Source organism: Podarcis muralis, chromosome 14 (assembly GCF_964188315.1).
Source record: "Podarcis muralis chromosome 14, rPodMur119.hap1.1, whole genome shotgun sequence".
Lineage (NCBI taxonomy): Eukaryota > Metazoa > Chordata > Lepidosauria > Squamata > Lacertidae > Podarcis > Podarcis muralis.
Window position 1 is genome coordinate 14,909,075 of NC_135668.1, and position 21,141 is coordinate 14,930,215.

A 21,141-nucleotide genomic window follows, 5' to 3' on the forward strand; every position below is an offset into this window, starting at 1 on the left:
AAAACACTTAATTATAAAAGCAGCATAAAATACAGTTTAAAAATATGAATAACAATAAAATTCAAAATTCAAAAATCAATTTAGGGGAAATATATCACACACACACACATCTTTGTTGTTCTTTTTTTCTTCCCCTCACTTTTCCTCCCCCCCCCCCGTACATTTCATTTCTTTTAATTTAAAATACCCCAATAAAATATAAATAAATAAATACCAACAAAGGAAGAATGGCAGATGAAACTAATAGAATGTGTAGAAATGGCAAGGTGTGAGAGATTGGAAATGTTTTGTAGATCATTTGTGGGGGGGGGGGGAATTGCAAGCGTATTAAAAAGTTAACAGTAACCAAGTAAATTCAGCAGTAGCAATTACTGAGATATAAAAATGAGGAAATGAGAAGATAGGGATTCATTAGAATATGTAGTGGAAAAGAAAATGACGTGAACCATGGAAAGTGGGGGGGGGGGGAGTCCAAACTAAATGTGCATTTGGCACTTGATTATCTATTGTTTTAATTGTAAAAATGAAAATGATAATTTTTTTAAAGTCCTTTATACAAATATCAGTGTGTTTCATGCCATCTTCCAGAATGTGATCTAAACACTGTCTTCCAATAATGCCTCCGGCACTGTAGATTTATTGTCTCTCCCCCCCCCCACCCAAAAACCCCTGGTCCTTTGCTGCTTAAACTTCAAGAAGAGGCACTAGTCTAGTTTGCTCACCCTGTACTTGGCATCAGTGCAGTAGCTAATGGAGCTCACAGCAGTTGACACCTACCCCAATCCCCCCCCGCCGCCATGCTGCACTGTTAAACCTGATCTTTCTTTCTCCAGACTTAGAAACTTGCAAATTAAGTCTGGCAGACAGCATTAGCATAAACCCCAGTTTGGGCAATACTTAAGCCAGGGCAGTCCAACTTTTCAAAGCAAGTGGGCTGCAAGAGTACAGTGGTACCTCGGGTTACATACGCTTCAGGTTACAGACTCTGCTAACCCAGAAATAGTACCTCGGGTTAAGAACTTTGCTTCAGGATGAGAACAGAAATTGTGCTCCAGCGGCACGGTGGCAGCGGGAGGCCCCATTAGCTAAAGTGGTGCTTCAGGTTAAGAACAGTTTCAGGTTAAGAACGGACCGTCGGAATGTATTAAGTACTTAACCCAAGGTACCACTGTACCTCGATACGGTGGGCCACACACTGCCTTGTCATGGGGAAAGGGGAGTGAGACCAGGCTCCAGCAGGGTCCTAAGAGCCCTTCCATCTTCTTCCCAAAGCTGGGAAAATGCTAACTAGGCTATGGGAAGGAGGTGGGAGGAGTCTAGGACCCTATCAGAGCCTCATGCCTCCTTCCCAAAGTCCAGCACCTCAATTACCTGACTTTGGGAAGGCAGTAGAAGTGCTGGGGGGAGTCAAATGTGGTTGAGGGCCATAAAAAAAGCCTTGAAGGCTGCATGTGGCTCTTGGCCTGCGCACTGCACCACCAAAGCCAAACCTTATCTTAGTACAGAGTAGCATGGGGGCAAGAATAACCAGGGAGGTGGAGCAAAGCAGTTGCAAGCTTCTCTCCTGCAAGATTTGAGTTAGCGTGATGTGCAAGCCAAGCCATGGTGTTAAAAACATCTTAAGATGTAAACCAGAAAGACAGGGAACCCATGGTCCACCTAATGTTACTGGTCTGCAACTCCCAGCTTCCTTCACAATGCTTGATGGGGCTGATGGAGGAAGTCTGTTTTCTATCCTTTGTACTTTAATAATTTTTTTAAAATTGATGGCAAAACATTCTAAGGGTCTAGGCACAAGGTGATGAGAAGCATTCAGTCTCCCAATCCATCCAAGTCCTAAAGGTAAAGGTACCCCTGACCATTAGGTCCAGTCGTGACCGACTCTGGGGTTGTGGTGCTCTTCTCGCTTTATTGGCCGAGGGAGCCGGCGTACAGCTTCCAGGGTCATGTGGCCAGCATGACCAAGCCACTTCTGGCGAACCAGAGCAGCGCATGGAAATGCCGTTGACCTTCCTACTGGAGCGGTACCTATTTATCTACTTGCACTTTGAAGTGCTATCAAACTGCTAGGTTGGCAGGAGCAGGGACCAAGCAACGGGAGCTCACCCCATCGCAGGGATTCGAACTGCTGACCTTCTGATCGGCAAGTCCTAGGCTCTGTGGTTTAACCCACAGCGCCACCCACATCCCATTCAAGTCCTAACCCGGCCCAATCTTGCTTAGCTTCCACAACTGGGTAACGTTTATGGTAGTATGGTCACATGTGATTTAGTCATAAATCCAGGTACACAGAGATTTTTCTATGGCTGACACTTTTCACATATGGTACTAACCACCTCAACAGAAAAGGCAGCATTTCAGACAGTTGTGATATGTAATACAGCAGCTGCTTGCTTCGCTGATCACAGACATTTGTGGCACATTTTCAATGAGATCTTCTCAAAGATGAAGTCACCTCTAACTTTTTCACTAGCCTGATCCATAGCTCACTGAACGAGCAGAGGCATGCATTAATGATCAAAGCAGCTTTGAAAAATGCTGCTGTGACAGCAGCTTCCAATCAAATCACCATGGAACTAGTTTTTGAGGCCAAGGGAACTTTGCAATCCTGTTCATTTTTACCTCTGAAAAAGGCCCATTACTCAGCACAATGGTACTTTTAAAGTAGATTTTGCAATACAGAGTAAGGATTAAAGTGACAAGCTTTTCACATCCTAGCAAACAGCTATACCTTACCGAGGTGATAAGACTTGTGTTTGAGTTGTAGCATTTCAGACTCTTAAAATGGGCTTGCATGATTTTATATGGGGTATTCCACCTGTACACCAGCCTTTGCCAACCTAGTGCCCTCCAGATGTTTTGAACAACTTCCATCGTGAGACTACGTATTCTGATCCTTTGGAACCTAGCCAGTATCTTTAATACTTAAAATATATGCCTAAGCTACTTTAAACAATATTCTTAATTACTCCATTTTATATATATACTGAACTACTCAGTATGCTTGCATATGTATGAACAGGTAAGTTTAAAGTGTTCAGGATTTATTTTTAAGTAACGTATTCTGGGACTATACAAAATTGCTTCCACTCTTCACTTTATTTCAAGGATAGCTTCATACAACTGACTTCTGAATAATATTTCCCCAGCAAAACAGATTTAATTTTATGTACACTGTACTGAGTACAATTACAGAGGCAATTTGTATCAACCTTAATTCGGCTTCTCTTCATAAGTGTTCAGTTTTAAGAATGCAAGTGGTGTGTTGTGCAGGAACGCAATCATACCATCCACAAATGATATATCATTTGCAACATGTATATTTCAGGAAAAAAATACAAATATTCTGCTCCAGCTTTCAGGTAATGATGGCAGTATATTTAAAGTGATCAAGTTAAATACTTATGTACAGGTAAGAATATTTTAGTTCAAGAACAATTTGGCTGCATACTGCCACTGGAAGTAGTGAATACTAGGTTTTAGTACCTTCCATGTACAATACTTCAGTATCATCATAACACATCCGAGATTATGTATTTACAATGCTTCACAGTATTCTGTATCTTCCATCTGTCCTTTTTATCAAGAGTCAATGCAAAGTTTTACTTCTCAGTTATTTGAAGTTACGTATAAAATATTATTTCTGGTATTTGCCCATCTTCTATTGATGTGCCATTGTTGTTACCCGGTGAACTAAAAAAGAAAAAGCAGGTTTTGCTTGAAGTGGGGGACTCGTGGATTACTTTCTTCAATCCCTTTGTGCCATAATGAGAATCTGGGCCCTAAAGAATAATAACAAGGTAAGTTTATTTCCTTCTCCTTTACAATACTTTATAAAGTAAGCAGTAAAGTAAATTAGTGGCAAAGAATTACAATACCAGGAAATATATGCTACAGCAGAGATACTCGTTTTAGTAATGAAGAGGCTTATATTATATAAGCCACACATAATACATACAGTCCAGTTTTTCTCATCGCTCATGTTTAAAATATTTACAAAATAATTGAGAATATCTTACTTTTAGGGTTGCACAAGCAGTGTAACACACAGTTGGCAGAATCTCTATAGGTTCTTTGAACATCACTCTGAAGGTATTGGCAGTTCCGTCACAGCTAAATCCAGTGTCATTCTGCCCTAGCGTCTGATTTTTCTCATATTCAATTATCTGCAGTAAGACAGCATGGCAAGAAATAAAACAGAAAGCACCCTGTGATTTTTTTTTGTTTTAGAAACCACTACACATTTTATTAAGATGACCAGAACCTGATTTTTGCCCCTGGAACTTGTTTCACTCTTCCAGCTTCTGGCTGAAACTGAAACCACAGCTTGGGGCTTCAACAAGCAAAGCTTTCACAACCCATAATGCTTAAATTGGGGCTCTAATTGGCACCTGTAATTAATACACAATCTAATACAAGACCTATACTAATAGTTTGTTTCAGGGCATAGTTCAAAGCAATCAAAACCAACTTCAGAAGCTCTTCCTCAGATGCTCCTTCGGTCATAGGTAAGACAAAAGGGGTTTTGCTCTGTCTTTGGAATGCCTTCCCCACTCAGATTTGTCTAAATTTCTGTGGTGGCTCCCCATTTGTGGAATGTTCTTTCCGGGGAGGTTCAGCTGGCGCCCTCATTATACAGCTTTAGGCGTCAGGTGAAAATATTCCTTTTCAACCAGGCCTTCGGCTGTTTGACATCCAATACCCCTGTCAATGTGTTGTGGGAGATTATTGGTTTGTTGCTGTTCTTATTTTTACTATCTGTTTTGTGGTTTTCATATTGTAATTTTATGTTGTGCACCACCCTGACATCTATGGAGGAAGGGTGGTATACAAATTTAATAAATAATGATGATATGATGATAATGATGATAATAAGTGCTTTTGAAAGTCATCCATTAAAATATTCTGGATTTCTTGATAACTATTTATGCAAGTACTGGCATACATAATTTTTTGCCAAGCACATTTTTTTCTTCATAAGCCCTGTAGTACCTTAACAGAAGATCTGAAAACGTAATTCACACAGAGTTCAGTAATTTAGGTAGTAGTCCCCTTGAAACACTCCAGATATACCAAGGTAGCAATACTCAATGTGGTTGGGTGTATTCCACAAGCAAGTTCAAACATGGCAAGTTTGACTGGAAAGCCAGTTCCATGGGACCATAAGTAAGAAACCCTGCCTCAGTAATCTACCGATCCAATATACCAAAATGATGCAACTCTGAACAGACTATCCCTGGCCAATTTAGTGAAATTAATGAACTATTTACACATTTTGGTGTCTAAGGAAAATGTGTCACTCATTAAGCACGTAGAAAGCATGATGGTACCTGTATATTAACTTGGTAATCTGTGGGTCCATGAATAGATCCATACAATCCAAATCCCACTATCGAAATCCTTCTATTAACAGTGAACCTTAAAAAGAGAAAATAAAGAATTTGTTGTTGTTGTTGTTCAGTGGTTTAGTTGTGTTCGACTCTTCGTGACCCCATAGACAATAGAGGGAAGTAAATGTATTTGAAATATGGAGAGAAAAATGTAATTGACTAGTGTTAAAATTTCCAAATAAGGGTTGGATTCCTAAACTACAGTTGTTTCTACCTTTATTTTGCACTGGAATAAGCTAGAAGTGTACAAATTCCAGTTCTGCCACATGCTTAAAAAGATACCTGTGCCAAACTACTGTCAAACAAGACCATATTTACCTAACAGATTTTCTTCTCCCTCACCAGCTTCATCATACACCAAGATCTCCAGAAAAGATCAGCTCAGGCTTCTGTTTGTCTGACAAATAGGGGCAAGGGGCATAATTCCCTCAGCAGGACTCCCTCCCCTTCTGAATCCCCTCCCCAGAAAGACTTGCGAAGTTAGTTCTGTTCTCATCTTCTGAAAATGAAGTTAAAATGCTTATTTCATCAGGGATTGAGAGGGCAATATAGACTACTTTAAAAAGAAAAATAGGAACTATTTGATTTGCTGCTAGTAGTTTTATCAGTTGGGGGGGAGAGGGTTTAGTGATTCAATTCAGGAGTTGTTTTATTCCAATGTCTGCTATCATTATTATTTACATTTCTTAGACTTTCTCAAAACAATACCCAAGGTACTTACACAAACATTTAAACAATATTTCTAATAGTAATTTGTCTGTATAAAACCAACTCCTCCTCCAAATACAAATTAACAAAACCAACACTGGAACAACAATAATAAAAGGGACAAAACATCCCATCTCATGGTACTTAACCTGGGATTGTAAGCAACCTCTTGAACTTGCCTAAAGGTTAGAAGCTTTGGCCCTTCTTTTAATGCTCGTTTATACAAGTATTATTTAACTGATGCCCATTATCTTTAGTGAAATACTACAAGTCAACACACAAGAGCATATGGTGCAACAGCATCCATAGTGTGCTGAACATTAAGCTTCAAGCAGTCTCTTCTGAAGAAGACCTCACTGTGTTTTTGTAAGCACCTGGGCCAGGATTCAGAGAGCTGTATAACCAGTTCTAGGCACCCAAAAGAGGCACTAGGCTTCCTTTTTCCTTGCCACCCTTGCCACATGGCAAGCTGCTTTTGAAACTTAGGGTACTTTCAACAGCTGCTTGTGGCATGGCATTTTGCAGGGTAGGCCCATCAGCTTACAAAGCAAAAAAAAATGTTTCCCCTAGTAGCTCTTTAGATCCCAGCCTCCATAAAGTAAATATATATCGAACAAGGTAAAGGTAAAGGGACCCCTGACCATTAGGTCTAGCCGTGGCCGACTCTGGGGTTGCGGCGCTCCTCTCGCTTTATTGGCCAAGGGAGCTGGCATTTGTCTGCAGACAAGCTTCCAGGTCATGTGGCCAGCATGACTAAGCCGCTTCTGGCGAACCAGAGCAGCACACGGAAACGCCGTTTACCTTCCAGCCGGAGCGATACCTATTTATCTACTTGCACTTTGACGTGCTTTCGAACTGCTAGGTTGGCAGGAGCAGGGACCGAGCAACGGGAGCTCACCCTGTCGCGGGGATTCGAACCGCTGACCTTCTGATCGGCAAGCCCTAGGCTCTGTGGTTTAACCCACAGCGCCACCCATATCCCAATACTGAACAAACAGAGTGTCAAATAATAATCTATTGAATCGGACTAAGGGCCACTGAAACTACATGCACACAGCCTTAATGAATTTGACCCCAAACCTATCAGCCAGTGTTGACACCCATTAAGAAGAACATTTATTATAGGCAGAACAGTGCATCTTTTATCTAGTCTCCATGCAATCCCAAAGCCACAAGAGAAACCTTCCATGTCATAGCCCAAAGTGTGTTTATTTGAGCACCAATGGGCTGCCATACGATTCCCTACGTGAGTTATCCAATCCTGTGGTGAAAAGCCAAACAGCAGAACAAGCATTCTTAGCCGTGCTTTCTTCTTTAATGTGTCTATGATGGCAGGGAAAATACATGCCTTCATGGCCAGCTACTAAGTTGCTAACTGAGCAATAATATTTTGGAAGGTTTCTCCTAATTGTGATAGGCCAATCACACGAGTTCCCCTGAAAATGGACCAATACCTGATCCTGTCACTGGTTCCACTGTAACCCCAGCGGCTCTCCACTTGCTGGAATCTATTTATGCTGCATTCCTTTCCTCTAAGACAGCATCTTGGTCGGTCAATATAGTCAACTCTAGGCTTAGGGTTGACTGTAAAATGCAGAAAGAGATTTACTACTTCCCGATCTGACAAAATTCCAGACTGAGCAGGACCTGGAAAAAAAGGCAGTGCAACTGAGCTGAATATATTCTATATACTAGGAGGCCGATTGAGAAACGTTCTGGAGGCAACTATTACTTTATAAGCCTATTTTTTTTACAGCTATCCAAACTGCTAGATTGTAGCTGTTTAACTTGGATTAACTAATCTGGGCTATAAAAGGAGAAAGACCTACAGGCTTCAAGAGAAGGCTGACAAGATCCAAATACTCCCACCAAAAAGTAGCTTGTGAATCAAGCTTGTTATCTGCTAGCATAAGCTGTAATGTTCTTTAAGATAAAATTAATATAAGCACTGGGATAAAAGGTTTGAATGTCCACCTCAGCTAGTCTGAAAGATGTTGTGTTAGCCACAGTAGCTTTACTGAATAAGACTTCTTCCACAACACACAGGTTAGAATTGAGAACTATTTGTACTAGTAGTAGTTTGGCAATTAAGATTTGTATTATGAGTGGTTATTTTCCATGATATACGGTCTATAGATGTGTGTTCATGCTGCCAAATTTGCCATTGGCAATAGACTTAAACAGGATGAAACACTTAATTATTCTGGTTTAACAGGTTTGTATATTGCAGACACACACACAAAAGAACCATTTTAGCAGTGTGACTTGTCAAATAGGTAAAACCAGGTGTGTGTTTTTTATATATGATTCTTAACCAGTTAAATCAGAAATATAAAACACAAAGTTATTACAATGTATAAAATTAAATACATGTAAATTTAAATGCAAGGTGTTTTTTTTTAAAAAAAACACAACAACAACCCTGAAACATAGTAATTTTTTAAAAACTGAAACATCATAATTATGGTCCTTTGTTGTGCCTAAGGCAAATATCCCAAGTGAAAACAAAGTTACACGTGAAGCCAACAGATTTGTTTTTAAGTGCTTCATCCAATGTTTAACCTCTGACATGACTAAATTGTCTTGTAAAAGAAGTAAGTTCCAGAGAGTTCAATGAGACTTGCTCCCAGGTAAATAAGCCATTATCTGTGGATGGTTTGTATCTTTTAGTGCAAGCTACTTTCCTTTTTTTTACAGGATCTAACTACTGCAGGATGTATCACACATATTTGCTTTCCATCCTACAAGAGACCCTTCCCATTTCTGAAAGCAGACAGCCTGTCAATGAGGCACAAATTTTGTCTTCCACTATAAAAATGATCAAATAAATTGAGGATAACTGTTCCCATAGGCAATTCTCATTACTGGCAGCTAACATCTTAACTGCAGGGATTAAACGAAAAATGAATGAGCAACATTACAAATATGATTTAACAAAAACTGGAGAATAAAGCTGCAGTCTTATGCAGATTTTCTGAGAAGCAGGTCTTATTGAGATCAACAAGGCTTATTTCAACATGAACATCATTGGATCAAGCTGCAAGAGCTTCACAAAAATACAAAAAAGTCAGATTTCTGAGCAAACAAAATGTACTGTATTGTTTTCTTGCTATTTTTCTCGAGCCAATGACCATGTTGTTAAACACAGATGATTTAATCTCTAGTAAAAGGGTCAATAGAACTGGACACCTTAGCACATATTTTGGACATTATATCTAAAAACATAGAGAACCTTTCACTTTTTGCAACAATGAAGCCAGCCATATAGTTAGTTACCTGCTGCAAATTCTTCAATAGTCATCAATGGAAAGCGGATTAAGGAGAGGGCTTTGCCAAGCACTTTCTGCTTATTGGCAGATGTGACGGGCAGTTGCTGTCTTTGACATTCTGCTTCAGCCCAACGAACAACAGCTCCAAAAAGTCTACTTTCACGAATACTTAGTGTGTCTCTTTCCAATACTGCACACAAAGTGTCTGAAGAAGAAGAATCAAGTTACTTGCGAACTGAGGACTCCATCCCCTCTCCACTTCTGCCCAGAAAATTCACTGCTATTGAATGCCTTTTAAAGTTACTCCATAAAGCTAGCTATCACAGCCTATACTCCTTAAATGCACATCATAATAACAAACAAAAATAATAATCCCCTGCACACAGATTACGTAGGACCTAATCAAAAAGAAACTCAGTGGGAATGTGCATTCAGTTGGGGTGCAAAATCTAGTACTAATCTCCCCTGAAGTGGTCAAGACAATCAGGCTAGCTTGGTAAGTTAAAAGGCCAACTAAAATCTCCCATTAACAAAGAATGTGGATCTTTTTGGATCAACCTGTGAGAAGGGAGAGAAGGTAAGTTCTCAGCCTAGTCCTTCAAAAAGAGCATAAATGATTAGAGGGGCTACTTACCTATATCAATATCAGTGAACCCTTCTGCACTTATTGCATCCATAGTGCTTTTGTCTATTGTGTCAAGACAGAGACTAGCTAGTTGCGGTTCATCAAATAAACGAGCCTGTGCAAGAGAGATTTACTTAGAATTATTTTGCAAATTCTGTATTGCAAGATAGGCTTGACAGCTAATACAAACAGTTTCCAACATAAAATAACAAAAAACTATTTCTACAAAAGCAACCTTAATTTCACATTGCTGCTCCCAACATTAATATGTTTTGTAAACAAAACTCCATTTTCTACCTTCAATCCTTGCTTGCCTTACTTCTATCAACAGTGACACAAAGCATGACTAATCAGGGTTCCCATTTAATACCAGTTTAAAATCTTGGTTATGAGCTGGCTTCAACCCCTTAGCAATTGGTTACCCTAAGCAGCCTTAACTGTGGGTGGTGGAAAAAACCAGTCACTATTAAGGTAGAAAAGATTTCCCTACCGGCTCCCAGACCTTCACTGCAGTTAGAAGTGCTTCTGCACTAGCTCTGGGGCATACACAGAATCCTATGCATGCTTAATTTTCAGTGAGTCTAATGCAGTGTTCCCCAACCTTGGGCCTCCAGCTGTTTTTGGAGTACGATTCCCATCATCCTTGACCACTGGTCTTGCTGGTGAGGGATGATGGGAGTTGTAGTCCAAAAACAGCTGGAGGCCCAAGGTTGGGGAACACTGGTCTAATGGAACAGTGCCTGATAGGCACCAATCTTTAAGAACTGTTAAACATTATAACTCATGTAAGTTATAGGAGGATGAATTTGATTCTGACACACCAGAGGCTGATAACACTGAATATCAGAAACCACCAAGCTTCATGCCATTTTCTTACAATAACAAAACATGAAAAACTAAGAACTGATCACTAGCTCATGCTGTATTTATAAAATAGTCCTGAATGCTAAGCAATTTGTCTTTCCACAGTGTTGTTCACAACACACACACACACACACACACACACAGGCTGAATCAGGATCATGAGCAGGAAGCCTTACTCAAATGTGTGAGTTATCATAATTTCCATATTCCAGCATCATTCACAACTGCTTTACTGCGTACATGTTTTTAAGTAAGACGTGCTCAGATCTACGCAATTAGGGAAGTAACAGACACTTATTTCCAGTTAGCTCATTAAGTATGCAAGTCAGCAGGTTACCTGAGTAAGCAGCATAAAGGCATTGTCTGCCCGAAGGTGCTTAGTGAGAAATTCAACACAATGAGCTTCTAAGGCTGGGACAGCGTACTTCTTGGCTGTGTAGAGAGTGGTCATAACGGTTTCGGGACCAATCTGAACTTCATCTGAATACAAAAACCTAGGAATGAAAGAAGAGCAAGTTATGAGAACAGTGCTTAATGACAATTAAGGCAGCCACCCTTTGTAACATGAAAGGCCCATTGAACTTACTTTGAAGTACATACACATAGCACTGAGCTGCAAGTCACTCAAGATCCTAATATCCTTTGTTCTGCAGAGCTGGTTCCACAGCATATGACAGGCAATCCTACCCCAAATATTAACAGACAATCTTGACTATCTGCAGAAAGTCAGCAGCTTTACAAACCTGAAAGGTCAGGGATTGCCTTACGATGCAAAAACACCAGAAATACTACATTCCTAGAAGAATGGTTTAGAGCTTCTTTGTTCCTGACCAGATACAGTGGTGCCTCGCAAGACGAAATTAATTCGTTCTGCGAGTTTTTTCGTCTTGCAAATTTTTCGTCTTGCGAAGCACAGTTTCCCATAGGAATGCATTGAAAACAAACTTGCAAGACGTTTTTGTCTTGCGAAGTAAGCCCATAGGGAAATTCGTCTTGCGAAGCAACTCAAAAAACCAAAAACCCTTTCGTCTTGCGAGGTATCACTGTATAAACTCAGATTCAAGTATTTTGACTTCCAACTATTTTCATCTTGGGCTCTTAGGCTGCATCTTCCAGATCATACATACCACAGCAGCACTCAAAAAACCAAAAACCCTTTCGTCTTGCGAGTTTTTCGTCTTGGGAGGCATTCGTCTTGCGAGGTACCACTGTATAAACTCAGATTCAAGTATTTTGACTTCCAACTATTTTCATCTTGGGCTCTTAGGCTGCATCTTCCAGATCATACACACCACGGCAGCATCGCCACACCCAAATCTATATTCTGTTCAAAATCCATACCAAAACTCTGATCCGCAATAACGGGTTTGAATGAGGAGTTAACATAAAAGGTCAGGCACTAGACAATTCTCTCTGCTGTGCAAAAGAAAAAACTCAAGATTGCAATACCATCTTGTGCAGGGAACAAGCACTGCCAGTTGCTTGACACCACAAGACCTCTATCCATGTCCTCCAAACAGGGAGTGAGACTTCACCAACAGATCTATCAATGCACTCACAGTGTACACTAAATCTTGTGCAGCATGACTTTTTACACAATACCTGGAAGAAGCAATTCCAGGACTGCCATAATTGGCATAATTAAGTGAATCAAAACCGAACACAGTTAGCACCTGGTTCAAATCTTCCCTCACTAAGCCACTGACCAGTGGGTCTTTCAGGAAATCAAAATCTGTGCCACAGCCTCCAAGGTCACATTCCACAGACCATGTTACATTTGTTTATTCATAACATTGATTTATATGTCAGTCTTGAATTTAAGCGGTCCCTTGATAGTCACAGGTGACAAGGAGTTCCAAGTGCAGTGAAAGAGGTGGGATGGAAGACTCTATCCCTCTTTTGCACCCAATAATACAAATCAAGCAAGCAGTCACGAGGAAGAAAAACCCCTCCATCACATCCAGCTTAGAAAAATATATGCAGAAAGTTAAACTATTGAATTAGCTACCTCAAGATATGGTTAGGGCCACCAACATAGATGGCTTTAAATGGGGAAGTAGACAAATTCATTAAGGGTAATAGCTTACAAGTTATGATAGCTGTATATTCCTTCAAGTATCAGAGGAGGTATGCATCTGAATGTTAGCTGTTGTCCCATAAGCAGTTGGTTGGCCAATGCAGAAAACAGGATGCTGGACAAGTTGGTCCTCTGGTCTGATCCAATAGGATGGTTCTTGTTTTCTTAAAATGCTGCTGTAGAAAGGACAGTTTCCACTCCCTCCTATACTTATGGTATAGGAGGTATATGGTATGGTATAGCTTATGGCAGTCCAGCTACTTTTGTTGATTATACTCTAAGAATTGCATAGCCACAAGCAAGTTGGAATGTAAATGTCTATATAAAATAACTATGAACAAATATAAATTATTCAATAAAACATGCTATTTATTTTTACACGTGTAAAATACTATAAAATATAAATTTAGCACCATAAAAACATGAAAATGGTCCTACTGGATTAATAGCCCTCTCCCATTGTTGTTCCTCGCTAACTGGTAGTCAGAAGCATACTGTGTCCAATACTGGGAAACATATAGCCATCAAGCTAGCCACAAACAACTGGCTGCCCAACCCCATTTTTATAGCCACCTAAGGCAACACTCACACCATAAATTTAAAGCACTATGCCACTTTAAACGGTCATGGCTCCCCTCATGAAGAATCCTGGGAACTGTAGTTTGTTAAGGGCACTGAGCGTTGTTAGCGGACCTATCTATTCCTTTCCCAGAACTACAATCCCCCAACAACTCTGGGAACTGCACCTCTGGGAGGGGAATAGAATCATAAAACCATAGAGTTGGAAGGGACTCTGTCTGATGTTTTCAATATTCTGTTGGGAGCTGCCCAGAGTGGCTGGGGAAACCCAGCCAGAAGATCAGGGTATAAATAATAAATTTATTATCATCATCATCATCTAGTCCAACCCCCAGCAATTGAGGAATATGCAGCCATCCCACACGGGGAGCGAACCTGTGACCTCGTCAGCACCATGCTCTGACCCACTAGGAATGTGGGTGGCACTGTGGTCTAAACCACTGAGCCTCTTGGGTTTGCAGATCAGAAGGTCAGTGGTTTGAATCCCCATGATGGGGTGAGCTCCTGTTACTCTGTTGTCCTAGCTCCTGCCAACCTAGCAGTTTGAAAGCACACCAGTGCAAGTAGATAAATAGGTACCGTTGGCAGGAAGGTAAACGGCATTTCTATGCACTCTGGTTTCTGTCACGGTGTTCCATTGCGCCAGAAGCAGTTTAGTCCTGCTGGCCACATGACCCGGAAAGCTGTCTGTGGACAAGCACCAGCTCCCTCGGCCTGAAAGTGAGATGAGCACCACAACCCCATACAGTGGTACCTCGGGTTAAGTACTTAATTCGTTCCAGAGGTCCGTACGTAACCTGAAACTGTTCTTAACCTGAAGCACCACTTTAGCTAATGGGGCCTCCTGCTGCTGCCGCGCCACCGGAGGCCGATTTCTGTTCTTATCCTGAAGCAAAGTTCTTAACCCAAGGTACTGTTTCTGGGTTAGCAGCGTATGTAACCTGAAGCGTATGTAACCCGAAGTACCACTGTAGTTGCCTTTGACTGGACTTAACCATCCAGGGATCCTTTACCTTTTACCTCTAACCCACTGATCTATCCAGCTGATGGAAAGGGGGGCTTCTCCTAAGAGCTCTCAGCACCCTTAACAAACCACAGCCCCACAATTCCTTGGGGAAAAGCCAGGGCTGTTTTTAAAGCGGTATCATAGCGCTTCGAAGGATGGTGTGGACGCGGCCACATCTTGACAATGCCTCGTGCACGGAGCGTATATCCAGCAGCCACCGCCGTCGCGACCCACCCTTCCTTCCTCCTCGACGGACCTGAGCAGGGCGAGGAAAGCGGCGGGCTCCACGTCGGGCAGCTCGATCTCGGCCGAGGTGGTGGCCATGCCGCCGTTGAACATGGCGTCGAAGACGGCGCTGCCGGCGGCGAGGACGAAGCGGTGCGCGGGGATGCGTTGCTGGCCCGGCCCGGGCGCGCCTCCTCCGGCCCTCGGCCCGCCTTTGCCCACCACGAAGCGCACGTCGCTCAGCAGCTCGTTGGCGAAGAGGAAGGCGAAGCGCTCCCGGAGAGACCGCTTCGTGGCCTGCCAATTGTACACCGGCTCGCGCTGCACCACCACGGGGGCCACGGCCGGCGACGACGACGACGAGGCCGCCACGGCGACGCCGGCCGCCGACGCCGCCTCCGAGGGCCCCGACGACGCGGTCGCCTCAGGGCCGCCCGCGGCCGCCATCGCGAACCCTCTTCAGGCCGGCGCACGCGCACTCGCGGCCTCTTGGCTCACAATGGGTGGCCCCTTCCTCCAAGCTGCGCCGGCGCGGTGCTACGTAGACAGCGCGGCGACGCACAGTCGGGCTTGGTGCGCCCGAGGCGAAAGCTTGAGAGCGCCTGCGCACAATTCACAGAGATAAAATGGAAGAGAAGCATTCCATTGTGCGAGTGGGGCGTTTCATGGTTCACTTTGGGGAAAGGGGGGAAGGCGTTTGTATTCCGCAGAATTCAACGGAGTTGCCCAGTGGAGAGTTCCTGCACATTTCTATTCAGGTTTTGTTTTATTGTTGATTTTAGCTTTTGGTTCCTGAGTGTTAATAAAAAGAAGTGATGCCCATCCCTAGTCATTATTCCCATATTGCCAGTGACGGCCCTGCGAACTAATCCACTGGTAGTCTGACACTTTTCCAAGCTGGGAGTCAGAATGGGAGCATCTCCAGCAACGCACAGGGTTCTTCGCATAGCAGTCAACTTTTCCCTTTTCTTGCGAGGAATCCTATTCGGAATAAGGGAATCTCCCTTAAAAAAAGGGAAACGTTGACAGCTATGGTTCTTGGGAGGGCAAAGTGAAATTGTCTCCTCGGAAGGAGGATAATATTCAGACGTAGATAAAGGTGATTCTATAGGCACTAAAACAGATCTCAAATTATTTCTTTATTTAAAACATTCCCTACATGCTCTTGATTGCAAATGCAATTCTAAAGCAGGTTACAAGTTGCACCTCATTCGCCTCACACAGAGTAGCAACAAGAAATTAAATGCGGGTGGCGCTGTGGGTTAAACCACTGAGCCTAGGACTTGCCGATCAGAAGGTTGGCGGTTCGAATCCCTGCGACAGGGTGAACTCCCGTTGCTCAGTCCCAGCCCCTGCCAACCTAGCAGTTCGAAAGCACGTCGAAGTGCAAGTAGATAAATAGGTACCGCTCTGCTGGGAAGGTAAACGGTGTTTCCATGTGCTGCTCTGGTTTGCCAGAAGCAGCTTAGTCATGCTGGCCACATGACCTGGAAGCTGTCTGTGGACAAAGACCGGCTCCTTCAATTGCAGGATATTTGATATACATGGACACTGTTATAACACATCATTTTCAGATCTATCAGCATCTATCAAAGTCTGTGTTAAATAAAGGGGAAATTATGTGGTGCTACCCAATTGCTGATGCGGGTGGCGCTGTGGGTTAAACCACAAAGCCTAGGGCTTGCCAATCAGAAGGTCGGCGGATCGAATCCCCGCGACAGCGTGAGCTCCCATTGTTCAGTCCCAGCTCCTGCCAACCTAGCAGTTCAAAAGCATGTCAACTGCAAGTAGATAAATAGGTAGGTACCACTCCAGCAGGAATATAAATGGTGTTTCCGTGCACTGCTCTGGTTCGCCAGAAGCGGCTTAGTCATGCTGGCCGCATGACCCGGAAACTGTATGCCGGCTCCCTTGGCCAGTAAAGTGAGATGAGCGCCGCAACCCCAGAGTTGTCCGCGACTGGACCTAACGGTCAGGGGTCCCTTTATCTTTACCCAATTGCTGACTATGCCCACTGACAGAAGAACAGGGAGAGAAGAAATTTTTGGCAGCACACCCCACCCTGCAGTGTGACCTGCACCACCTCAAAATCTGCTCCAGAGGGTTGGGCAAACATTCAGAGCAGATTTAGGTGGGGGCAGTTTGGCACAGGGGAGAGATCACTGAACATTGCATCCCACCCTGTTATGGGCGTAGCTAGGATTTTTGTGGGGGGGGGGGCCAGAACCAAAGTGATTGATCAGTTTGTTAAGTATTTCTATTGTTTTACTTGATGGGGGACAGCTGTTCCCGGCTCCCCCTTGGCAACGCTCATGCGCCCTGTTCCGCTGACAGATTCCATTCCATCAGCAGACGGTCACCACTGGATATCACAGTATGCATGTCCAATGCTCTATTCAGAATTCTCCTTAGCAGCTTTTAAAAGATGGATACAGCCTAAGAGGGATGAGAATTATCAGCTATTTGCTGTTCCAAATGTTTTGTAACTGGAAACATAAATGCGTTTTGCCAGCATAACATGCTCTTGGGGCACAAGGCTGACATTTCCCCTAGCGTGAACTCTGAAGAAGAAAATCCAAATCAAGAGGGAAAAGAGAGAGAGAAATTGGGTGGCCTGAGCGCAGGCCAATGGCCTGCTGGTTTTATACCTGCTGCTGGGATTGAGAAAGCTGCCTCTGATTGGTTGACAAGGCTGCTGGGATTTACAAAGCTGCCTCTGGTTGGTTAACAAGGCATTCTTTGATTGACAAGGCATCTGTCCCTCCCCTTCACCTCATAGCTCACCAATTAACCCATGAACTAACATCTAGGCAAACAAATCAACCCACTTGAAGGATTACTGCTAATCTCTTTTCCTTAGGGTGTCCCTATGTTCAATGGAGAAATGTTGGGGGGTATGGAGTTCTCCGACTCTCGAGCCGTCTGAAGGCAATCCTGTACAGTGAAGGGTTTTGTTTAAAACGTCTAGTGTTTTATTATGTTTCTATACATGTTGGATGCCGCCCAGCTTGGCTGGGGCAACCCAGTCCGTTGCGTGGGGTATAAAGAATAAAATTATCATTATGGAATGGGGCGACCCGCTGTGTGTGTGTGTGTGTTTGTGCTTAATACACTTGGAGGGAAGAGCTGGCTGGAACTCTAAAGAAAAGCAGCAGAACGCACTGCAACATTTGGTTGCAGGTCCCATTTGTGACATACCACAGATGAAGTCCCTACTTTGAAGCATTTACCATATAGAAATCCGCCCCCCCCCTCCTTTTGGACTGACAAGTGTAAAAGCATGAGACAAAAGGAACGGGAAGGAAAGAGGAAACTTTGCACAATCTGGAAGAGAGTGAAAGAAGAAAAGAGTGGTAAAGGAACTAAAGAAAACAAAAAAAAATGACAATAGGTGGGGGGGGGAGAAGAAGAAAATCCAAATCAAGAGGGAAAAGAGAGAGAGAAATTGGGTGGCCTAAGCGCAGGCCAATGGCCTGCTGGTTTTATACCTGCTGCTGGGATTGAGAAAGCTGCCTCTGATTGGTTGACAAGGCTGCTGGGATTTACAAAGCTGCCTCTGGTTGGTTAACAAGGCATTCTTTGATTGACAAGGCATCTGTCCCTCCCCTTCACCTCATAGCTCACCAATTAACCCATTAACTAACGTCTAGGCAAACCAATCAACCCACTTGAAGGATTACTGTTAATCTCTTTTCCTTAGGGTGTCCCTATGTTCAATGGAGAAATGTTGGGGGGTATGGAGTTCTCCGACTCCCGAGCCGTCTGAAGGGAATCCTGTACAGTGAAGGGTTTTGTTTAAAACGTCTAGTGTTTTATTATGTTTCTATACATGTTGGATGCCGCCCAGCGTGGCTGGGGCAACCCAGTCCGTTGCGTGGGGTATAAAGAATAAAATTATCATTATGGAATGGGGCGACCCGCTGTGTGTGTGTGTGTGTTTGTGCTTAATACATTTGGAGGGAAGAGCTGGCTGGAACTCTAAACAAAAGCAGCAGAACGCACTGCAACATTTGGTTGCAGGTCCCATTTGTGACATACCACAGATGAAGTCCCTACTTTGAAGCATTTACCATATAGAAATCCCCCCCCCCTCCTTTTGGACTGACAAGTGTAAAAGCATGAGACAAAAGGAACGGGAAGGAAAGAGGAAACTTTGCACAATCTGGAAGAGAGTGAAAGAAGAAAAGAGTGGTAAAGGAACTAAAGAAAACAAAAAAAAATGACAATAGGTGGGGGGGGGGAGAAGAAGAAAATCCAAATCAAGAGGGAAAAGAGAGAGAGAAATTGGGTGGCCTAAGCGCAGGCCAATGGCCTGCTGGTTTTATACCTGCTGCTGGGATTGAGAAAGCTGCCTCTGATTGGTTGACAAGGCTGCTGGGATTTACAAAGCTGCCTCTGGTTGGTTAACAAGGCATTCTTTGATTGACAAGGCATCTGTCCCTCCCCTTCACCTCATAGCTCACCAATTAACCCATTAACTAACGTCTAGGCAAACCAATCAACCCACTTGAAGGATTACTGTTAATCTCTTTTCCTTAGGGTGTCCCTATGTTCAATGGAGAAATGTTGGGGGGTATGGAGTTCTCCGACTCCCGAGCCGTCTGAAGGGAATCCTGTACAGTGAAGGGTTTTGTTTAAAACGTCTAGTGTTTTATTATGTTTCTATACATGTTGGATGCCGCCCAGTGTGGCTGGGGCAACCCAGTCCGTTGCGTGGGGTATAAAGAATAAAATTATCATTATGGAATGGGGCGACCCGCTGTGTGTGTGTGTGTGTTTGTGCTTAATACATTTGGAGGGAAGAGCTGGCTGGAACTCTAAACAAAAGCAGCAGAACGCACTGCAACATTTGGTTGCAGGTCCCATTTGTGACATACCACAGATGAAGTCCCTACTTTGAAGCATTTACCATATAGAAATCCCCCCCCCCTCCTTTTGGACTGACAAGTGTAAAAGCATGAGACAAAAGGAACAGGAAGGAAAGAGGAAACTTTGCACAATCTGGAAGAGAGTGAAAGAAGAAAAGAGTGGTAAAGGAACTAAAGAAAAAAAAAATGACAATAGGTGGGGGGGGGAGAAGAAGAAAATCCAAATCAAGAGGGAAAAGAGAGAGAGAAATTGGGTGGCCTGAGCGCAGGCCAATGGCCTGCTGGTTTTATACCTACTGCTGGGAGTGACAAAGCTGCCTCTGATTGGTTGACAAGGCTGCTGGCATTGACAAACGGCTTCTGGTTGGTTGACAAGGCTGCTGGGTTTGCAAAGCTGCCTCTGGTTGGTTGACAAGGCATTCTTTGATTGACAAGGCATCGGACCCTCCCCTTCACCTCATAGCTCACCAATTAACCCATTAACCAACGCGTAGCCAAACCACTTGAAGGATTCCTGTTAATCTCTTTTCCTTAGGGTGTCCCTATTTTCAAAGGAGGAATGTTGGGGGATATGGAGTTCTCCGACTCCCAAGCCGTCTGAAGGCAATCCTGTACAGTGAAGGGTGTTTTTTTAAAAACGTCTAGTGTTTTATTATGTTTTTATACATGATGGATGCCGCCCAGAGCGGCCGGGGCAACCCAGTCAGTTGTGTGGGGTATAAAGAATAAAATTATCATTATGGAATGGGGCGTCCCTGTGTCTCTGTGTGTGTGTGCTTGTGTAATGCACTTGGAGGGAAGAGCTGGCTGGAACTCTAAACAGAAGCAGCAGAACACACTGCAACAATTGGGTGCAGGTCCCATTTGTGACATACCACAGATGAAGTCCCCACTTTGAAGCATTTACCATATAGAAATCCTCCTCCTCCTTTTGGCTGACCACTGTAAAAGCATGAGACAAAAGGAGCTGGAAGGAAAGAGGAAAGGTTGCACAATCTGGAAGAGTGTGAAAGAAGGAAAGAGTGGTAAAGGAAATAAAGAAAACAAAAAACCTGAGATTAGGTGGGTGGGGGGGGAGAGAAGAAGAAAAGTCAAATCCAGAGGGAAAATAGAGAGAGAAATTGGGCGGCCAATGGCAGGCCAATGGCCTGAGCGCAGGCCAATGGCCTGCTGGTTTTATACCTACTGCTGGGAGTGACAAAGCTGCCTCTGATTGGTTGACAAGGCTGCTGGCATTGACAAACGGCTTCTGGTTGGTTGACAAGGCTGCTGGGTTTGCAAAGCTGCCTCTGGTTGGTTGACAAGGCATTCTTTGATTGACAAGGCATCGGACCCTCCCCTTCACCTCCTAGCTCACCAATTAACCCATTAACCAACGCGTAGCCAAACCACTTGAAGGATTCCTGTTAATCTCTTTTCCTTAGGGTGTCCCTATTTTCAAAGGAGGAATGTTGGGGGATATGGAGTTCTCCGACTCCCAAGCCGTCTGAAGGCAATCCTGTACAGTGAAGGGTGTTTTTTTAAAAACGT

General features: G+C 43.4%; 1 protein-coding gene across 1 annotated transcript; it reads right to left on the bottom strand.

Moving 5' to 3' along the window:
• Positions 1–3,080: 3,080 nt before the first annotated feature.
• Positions 3,081–15,221, bottom strand: BTBD1 (BTB domain containing 1). The gene is made up of 8 exons (XM_077918840.1): positions 14,775–15,221; positions 11,194–11,350; positions 10,002–10,107; positions 9,375–9,572; positions 7,553–7,745; positions 5,331–5,418; positions 4,020–4,166; positions 3,081–3,782 (listed from the first exon to the last, which is right to left on the bottom strand). The coding sequence occupies exons 1-8, from the start codon at positions 15,188–15,190 to the stop codon at positions 3,624–3,626; spliced, it is 1,464 nt and encodes a 487-aa protein (XP_077774966.1). The 5' UTR covers positions 15,191–15,221; the 3' UTR covers positions 3,081–3,623.
• Positions 15,222–21,141: the final 5,920 nt, after the last annotated feature.

Excerpts from the sequence above, each read along its gene's own strand:
- BTBD1 (XM_077918840.1), bottom strand. The coding sequence starts at position 15,190 with ATGGCGGCCGCGGGCGGCCCTGAGGCGACCGCGTCGTCGGGGCCCTCG. Across the intron at positions 11,351-14,774 it reads GCTTTCCTCGCCCTGCTCAG|GTTTTTGTATTCAGATGAAG; the intron begins GTCCGTCGAGGA and ends TTTCATTCCTAG. Across the intron at positions 3,783-4,019 it reads CTGCTTGTGCAACCCTAAAA|GGCCCAGATTCTCATTATGG; the intron begins GTAAGATATTCT and ends ATTATTCTTTAG.